Source organism: Crocodylus porosus, unplaced genomic scaffold, assembly GCF_001723895.1.
Source record: "Crocodylus porosus isolate Cpor-Errol unplaced genomic scaffold, CroPor_comp1, whole genome shotgun sequence".
Lineage (NCBI taxonomy): Eukaryota > Metazoa > Chordata > Crocodylia > Crocodylidae > Crocodylus > Crocodylus porosus.
In genome coordinates, this window is record NW_017728928.1 from 12,600,409 (window position 1) to 12,608,475 (window position 8,067).

The window sequence follows — 8,067 nt, forward strand, 5'->3', positions numbered from 1 at the left end:
ATCATGACTATAGGACAAATAAAATAATATCTTTTGATTTTTTTTGCCCGAGTTTTTAATGTTTTTTAAACTTTATGTATAATTTAGCAAGTTAGTGTGCCTTCCTATATATCATATTTGTATTTTGCTTTGATCTTAAACTGAATAATATAGCTCTAGGCCCCTAGCATATTAGTAACACTTTTGGTTTCTCTTTAACTGAAGAAAAACATGAGTTCTAGGTGATGATACACCACATCCTCTGCACCTCCATTGTCAACATCCTAGATCTGCCCATGCCTGGGCCAGCCTTCACAACCCCTTCCAAAGAGCAATGACCCTATCCCCAGGAAGTAACCTCATGACTTTGGAAAGCCCTTTCCAAAATGTCATGTCTGAACGCCACATTCGAATCTCATCTACTCTGCAGCAGAGAATTAATCTTTTCCATGCTCCTCCCCAAACCAATTTCCTTCGCCTTTTCAGCTTTGCATGTACCTGATGCTGCAAGATCTCATATGACACCATCTGCTGCAGCAAGTGGCGATGGACAGTGTAACTCGGCTGGGTCTTGCTCAGGGAGGTGGACCTCTGAATGAGAAAGAAAACCAGGTGAACAGGGAGTGAGAAGGGAGGGACCCCATTTCCTTAGGACCTTGATAGGGAGAGCAATGCCCAAGCTGCCACAGAACTTCAGAACCAGACCTGGAGAATCTGTACTTTATGGCACGTCAGATGTAAGTAACAATGTCCCTTGTGGGAAGTTCAAGACCCCATCCTGCAGCGTGGGAATAAAGGGCCTGATTGTCAGGGTTATTAAGCACTAGGTAGCATCAACACCAAGCCATGGACCTTGATTATGGAAGGGCCCTCATAGATGCTAGAAAGCTGCATGTAGATAGGACTCACAGATGAAAATCCCAACTTCTTATTGCTACAGCAAGTCCTAGATCTTCGACCTCTGTTGCCTCCCGACCAGAGAGAGGATCAGCCCCTGCTAAATTAACCCTTGCAAACAACCCACAAAAGTGATGTTTCTGTTGCCCCATTTTTCCGGGCCAGAGGTTCCTCCTACCTTCTTGTGAGTCAGCAAGAACTGCAGGTGGCACTGTCCCCTGTTGGGGTAGGTTTCTGTCCGTGGTTCCAGGATGTACCACTGGTCATCCCTGCAGTGCAGGTCCTGCAGACAGACAAATGAACAAGGTGTCAAAAAAACAGCAGCATTAGCAATAAGAATGATCTCCATAGATATCTTGTTGTGTTAACATGGCAGGGATATGTAATATCAGGCAATTAACAGTTATACTGAATTCACACAATGCATAAGGAGAATTTTTTTCCTTGTTTCTTGAATTAAAATATAAAATTTAAGAGTAGCAAGTTGCATGTCTCAATACAGATCATAAGCAATTACACTGCTGGGTGTGTTGCTAGTAGGTCCAGGGAAGTGATTATTCCCCTCTGTTCAGCACTGGTGAGGCCACACCTGGAGTATTGTGTTCAGTTTTGGGCCCCCGAGTACAGAAACTATGTAGACAAATTGGAAAGAGTCCAGTGGAGGGTGATAAAAATGGTGAGGGGATTGGGAGACATGACTTATGAAAAAAGACTGAAGGAACTGGGCTTATTTAGTCTAGAGAAGAGGAGACTGAGAGGGGATTAATAGCAGCCTTCAACTACCTGAAGAGGGGCTCAAAAGAGGATGGAGCTAAACTGTTCTCAGTGATGGCAGATGACAGACCAAGGAGCAATGGTCTCAAGTTGCAGCAAAGGAAGCTTAGGTTAGATATTAGGAAGAATTTTCTCCCCAGGAGGGTAGTAAAATACTGGAACAGGTTACCTAGAGAGGTGGTGGAATCTCCATCCTTGGATGTTTTCAAAACCCAGGTAGACAAAGCCCTGGCTGGGATGACCTAGTTGGGGATGGTCTTGCTTTGATCAGGGGGTTGGACTAGATGACCTCCTGAGGTCCCTTCCAGCCCTAACTTTCTATGATTCTATGATCCTTCTATTGTCTAGTGAGGCATGGTGTACTCCAAGGTTATAATGTAATTACGGGTACATTGGTCTGAGGAAGCAATGACTATCTGAGGAGGTCAGCTCCGGCCACCAGCCACAGCTAGTCACTTAAGGATGAAGGAACAAGATGTGATGTTCAGAGCATAGGCCAATCAGGAGCTCTAGGCCTCATTTCATCTCACTCAGGGATCACAGTCCTGTCTAAACCCCATTAAGTTGAGATAATGCCTGTGAAGTGCACTGAAGTTTGTGAAGGAGGGCTCCTACAGAACCACAGAGCATCATCACACTTAGCTCTCACCTGCAGGCGAAGAACCAAGTTCCCAAGGAAGTCATCCTGACCTTTGTCTTTTCGAGCATCCTTGAAGATCCTGGAGAAGAAGAAACCAGCTGGGTGAAGGAAGAAGTGTAAAACACCTATGCAGCACAACCCCAGAGTGAAAAAAGGTTGCAAAGGCATGACAGAGCCACTCTTAAGCCTGCAGCATGGAAAGACACAGGTCTGGCTTCCACTTTCCAGGCTGGGCAGCAAGGACCTTACAGCACTGCACTCTGAATAGCACTTGGACCAGCACACATCCTGCTGATGGAGTGGGGCTGCTGATGGCACAGAAGTCCCAGCTTTTGTACTGACCTCTTCAAGCCATGGAGATCTGTCAGCTCTCCCAGCTTGTGCCGCACGGATTCCACTACATCAGAGTCCCTGCAAGGGAGGGGCGTAAAAACAGCAGGTGAAGATGGGACGCTGCAAAGGTACTGCTGACATTAGTTTGGTGGTGATCCTGGGAGCTGAGGATTCAATCAGAGCCAGCAAAGTGACCTTCTAATAAACATGGACCATGGGACAGGGCAAACTTAGCTCATTGAACAAGGGAAGAAAATCAGATGTTTGGGGTCACCACTAAGAGATGACGTTTGGAGTAACACAATACCCTGAAGAGCTGTAACAAAATGGCAGCGACCCTGAGCTTCCTCCTTGTAAAAGTGGCATGAAGCCAAGTACCACAAGGCCTTTGCATGTCTGCTTCAAAAAGGAGCTCACGGCTCGATTTTCTGTTGTGCTGCAGCCCATGCAAATGGCTAATGCCACAGCAAAGTGAACGGAAAATGCAATGCTTCTGATTTGGCAGCACAACACCTCCACTTTACAGTAGCATGGGTGACCACTTGCAACACAAGGCAGTGGAGAAACAGGATGTGTGCCTTTTCTTGGTGTTCTGTGTAGGGATCTAAGAGAGTACAAGTTCTAAGAGAGTCTAAGTGAAGCTCCCAGGACCTTCGCCAAGTATAGGGATAGACTGGGGGTCATGATTGACCACAAGATGAACATGAGCCTTTAATGTGATGCTGTGGCTAGTAAAGTGACCAAAATGCTGGCTTGCATCCACAGATGCTTCTCAAGCTAATCCCGGGACGTCATTTTCCCATTGTACTCGGCCTTGGTGAGGCTACAGCTGGAGTACTGCGTCAGTTTTGGGCTCCACAATTCAAAAAGGATGTGGAGAAGCTTAAGAGAGTCCAGAGAAGAGCCAAACGCATGATCAGAGGTCAGGACAACAGACGTTACGATGAAAGGCTGACAGCTATGGGACTTTTTAGCCTGGAAAAGCGCAGGCTCAGGGGTAATCTGATGGCCACCTATAAGTTTACCAGGGGTGTTCACCAGGATCTGGGGGAATGTTTGCTCACCAGAGCACCCCAAGGGGTGACAAGGTCAAATGGTTATAAACTCCTGCAAGATCATTTCAGGCTGGACATAAGGAAGAATTTCTTTACTGTCCGAGCCCCCAAGGTCTGGAATAGCCTGCCGCCAAACCTACTTTGAACGTTTTCAAGAGAAATTCGGATGTTTATCTTGCTGGGATCCTATGACCCCAGCTGACTTCCTGCCCCTGGGGCGGGGGGCTGGACTTGATGATCTTCTGAGATCCCTTCCAGCCCTAATGTCTATGAAATCTATGAAATCTTGATTTCTGAACCCCAAGTTGGTGCAGGTGCATCTGTACTATTGAGAAGAGCAATGACCACACTCACCACATGTCCAGGTGGAAGCTGGAGTTGGCTACATCTTTAAACTCACTGCAATACACAAACAGGAAATGTATTCAATGGGTTTTTAGCAGCTTAATTCAGGTCACAAATATTAGTTAGTAAGGAAGAAAGAGCAAGAGGATAGAGGCAGGCCAGATGTGGCCCATGGAGCTGTGTTATCCAACCCACCCACCTCCCTATGGGTCCAAAAATTTGATGGGATGGAGTAGTGGCAATGTTAATTGCCACATTCCTGCTGCCAGATTGCCAGAGAAATGGAGAGCCCAGTAGGCCAGAGGTCATGGCCATGAGTGCTGTATTAGGAGCAGAGGGCTGGATCCTGGTGCATGGGGTTAAGACAAGGTGGCACAGGACCTGATCTGGGTGTACAGGGCCCAACCACACATGCTGACCCCAGCCAAACCATTCATCTGGCCCTTGAGGCTAAAGGGTTGAGCACCACTGATATAGGCTCCATTACACAAGCTAATTAGCATGGCTGAATGACAGGGCCAATAAGTCCGCCTCCATGCTATTTAGCCTAGCCACCACACTGCATGGATGTGGCTATACTGTTTAGGAGATAGCCCAAGCGAAGCAGCATGATTTGTGAGAGGGAGCTGCTGTTTGGCATGGGAAGTTTGCAGAGCAGATATGGCTTAGAAGTCTGGTTGCTTAAAAAAATTAAATTAAATACAGGAGGTTGTTATTTAATAAGCAGAGTCATGTGTTTATAGCATAGCATCCTACCAGCCCCACCCATCACTACCAGTCTGGAAGATCAAATTTGGAATCTAAACTCCTTGTCAGAAAGGAGGCAGCCAGAGCAACAGGGAAAGGAAAGGAAGGGGCACGGGGGAGACATACAGGATAAATGTTTCATCCCACACAGGACTGAGTGTTTGATTTATGACTTGTGTGCGATGGATCTGGTCTTCAGGGATCAGGTCTTTTACCACAGCCTTCATCCGCTTCTTGTGCTCCTGAGAAGAGCTGCTGTCACTGCAATGCTCTTGGCTCCTGGCCTCGATTCCCAGCAGGCAGTATGGATCACTGAACCCTGCAAGTACATGGAATTAAAGACAGAAATCCCTCCAAAAGAATCACCTTGTGTGACAAAATGCAACAACAAAGTCCATCTGTCCCTCAGGCAGTGATGATAGCGCTTTCAGTCTACGGATACAAATAGACAAGGCATTTGTTCTGGGAGAAACCACTTTATCCCAGGACAAAGTGCAATTTTTCAGACATCCATATCCACTGTCCCAGGACAAACCCTAAAAAGGTTCAGGGGATAAGAAGTGCTAACAGTTCATCTCAGGACATTGTGAAGTGCATCTGAATGGTTGTCCCAGGACTGTACCACAGGATCAGTGGCAGAAAGCAGCAGTGCTCACTAAACCCCAGCTGGAAGAATGATGTGTATACATGTCAATCCTGGGATATTTGTGTTCCAGGATAAACATAGATACAACTTGTCCTGGTGTAGCAAAACCCCCAGTTTTTCTTTTTTTCCCTTTTAAAATGCATTCCCTCCCCTTCCCCAACCATTTCTGACTTTTTCTTTCCCTCTCTATTCCCTATAGATAGGTATAAGTGAGCTAAGACACAGGATAAGCTTCAGCATTTTATTTTGGTAGCAAGTTGTATTTGTTTTGTTTTTTCTCCTTCTTCATGTCAAGTTTCCATTTTGTTTGTCAAGTCTCCACCCTGTCCCCAGGCCTAGTTGTGTAACCCAAGACTCACACCTACCCCACCTCTGTAACTTGGTTCCTGAATGAATGGGGATGAATGAGGGTGCTTGAGAGACAATGGCAGTAGGTCTAAAAATAGCTCCCTCTGAATGACTGAACCATCAACACCACTACCTGGACCAATGACCCAGTCCTTGGAACCACCCTCAGCATTCAAGAAACAAAAGATAAGGCAACCAACCATTGTGCCAGGCTGCACATGCTCAGTAAGAACACCTGGAGCCCTCTGGAACAGAACTGACCTCGCCTGGACAGGCCTTCCCTATAGGAGATCAGAAGTAGTCTGCCCCATAAAAAGGGGTAGTGAAGACTGACTCCTTGGGACGCCCTCTCCATCTGGACCAGCACCATGCCACACCACCTATCCACCCAGAGGCCCTGCTGGCGACTCCCCCTCTGGACAACACCTAGTGGACAAGGACCCCTTTCCAGCCTGGATAGGTAGCTATCACCCCCTACCACCTCTTCAACCAAGGACTTGGACTCAGCTTCTCTTTACCACCTGGACTCCAGCCCTTCTGCTGGGTCTCTTTCTTCTGCTGCCAGTGAGAGCGAGAGAGAGAGCGAGAGAGCTGGTGACTTCATGGAGCTGTGTAGTCTGTTGTCTGTTTGGTAGACCTGTTCTTTTGAGACCCTGAGTTGGGTTTTTGGCTGTTTCCTCCTTGCTGCACTTGTCTGTGCCCCCCTGCCCCCAGTGTCTCAGCTGTCTGCCTCAGTTTCCAGTCCCAGTCTACCTTGGGTGGCCCCAGGCCTCAGTTTCTCGGCCAGCTTCTGTCTGGTCCACTGGTTCTGGTCTCAGTTCTGGCAACTTTCACTCCGTACACTTTAATTCTCTCTCTCACCTTAACCTTCTCCCAAGTATCCCTGGTAACCCAAGCACACACATACACACAGTACCATCCAAGTTAGAAACTTACCTGTGTGTATGTGTAGGTGGGTTATGTGTGTGTATATATGTCACTGTGTGCATGATATACGAATTAGTGATCTGTGTCTAGCTTTTGGGGTGTTTCGTGTATGTGCCTGAATTGGTGATAGGTATGCATGTGCCTAGGCTGGTTTGGATGTGTAAGTGCCTGAGTTGGTAGTGTGTGTGTGCGCGCACGCGCGTGCACACCTAATTGATTTGTGTGTTTGTATATGTGCAATTGTGTCACACCCTCCTTTCTAACAGAGCAATATTGAGATCCTGAGAATTGGCCCAACCCTACAGGGCTACACTGGTGTAAATGCAACATCTGTCCCTAGACAAAAAGGCTCAAAGTACTTCACAAACATGAAGCACGCTTCAGTCTGTGGCTTAAGCTGAGGTAAACTAAGGAATGGATTGGTATTACGATTTGTCCAAGGTCAGATATGCCACACGGTATCAGAAGATTCAGGAAAAGAACCCAGATCTCTTGGCTCCCAAGTCCCATGTGCCAATCACTTAAAGGTTTACATGCTTTTCTACTCACCACTGACATCTTTACCCAAAATCCCCTTGGCTTGCTTCACAGTTGCTTTCAGACAAAAAATTGGGTTCTAGAAGGGAAAAAAAGAAAAGCAACCCATTTAAATAGGAACTCTCCATCACACAGAGAACTGGATGGGCATTCATGAGACCAAGGGTGTAGTATATACTGTTTCAGCACAGCCACTCCTAAGAATTCAACAATCACAAATCAGGCCACCCAAAATCATGAGGGAAATGGCCAAGGAATTTAAGTTAAAATCGGAGATTTGGGGTTCATTTTTATTAGACTTCTGGTTTCCAAGCCTTTCAGTTATGATTTGAAGCTTTTCTCTGCAGCTAGGATGCCTAGTCATTTCCTTTTTTCTTTTTAAAAAAAGGAGAGCCGAGTCTGACATAATCACATGACTCCAGAAGCTGGAGCTATAACAAAAACAGAAAGTAGCTTTCCCTTTCCTTTCTTTTGCTTTATGTGGGCCTGCCTGGTGCTATTTCAAATTCAGCTTGCATGACACACTTTCTTACATAGCACAAACATCACAACTCCTTCAAAGCAGCATGTCAGCATGATAGCACAACACTGTTTAATGCAGAGAGTGCACAAAGCAGAGGTCTACGTTTACAGTGGAGCAGCCTGATCTGTCACCCTCCTACAAGCCATTTTAACCACTAGTCCAAATTACTTTCTCAGATTGTCACGGCTTTTTGGGTAAATCTGATATAATTTCATAGTTTCATAGTTTGTAGGGTTGGAAGGGACCTGAGCAGATCATCAAGTCCGACCCCCTGCCATGGCAGGAAAGAGTACTGGGGTCAAATGACCCCAGCAAG

The 8,067-nt window shown here is 46.4% G+C and overlaps 1 protein-coding gene across 4 annotated transcripts in view; it reads right to left on the reverse strand.

Annotated features, from left to right (window-relative positions):
* UNC13D (unc-13 homolog D) overlaps positions 1-8,067 on the reverse strand; it is a 43,003-nt gene that overhangs the window by 19,996 nt on the left and 14,940 nt on the right. For all 4 annotated transcript variants that reach the window (XM_019542597.1, XM_019542596.1, XM_019542595.1 and 1 more), the window contains 7 exons: positions 7,241-7,307; positions 4,897-5,089; positions 4,033-4,077; positions 2,633-2,701; positions 2,300-2,369; positions 1,055-1,159; positions 478-570 (listed from right to left, as the gene is read on the reverse strand). In XM_019542597.1, the coding sequence (XP_019398142.1) occupies positions 478-570; positions 1,055-1,159; positions 2,300-2,369; positions 2,633-2,701; positions 4,033-4,077; positions 4,897-5,089; positions 7,241-7,307 (642 nt within the window). The remainder of the gene's footprint in view (positions 1-477; positions 571-1,054; positions 1,160-2,299; positions 2,370-2,632; positions 2,702-4,032; positions 4,078-4,896; positions 5,090-7,240; positions 7,308-8,067) is intronic.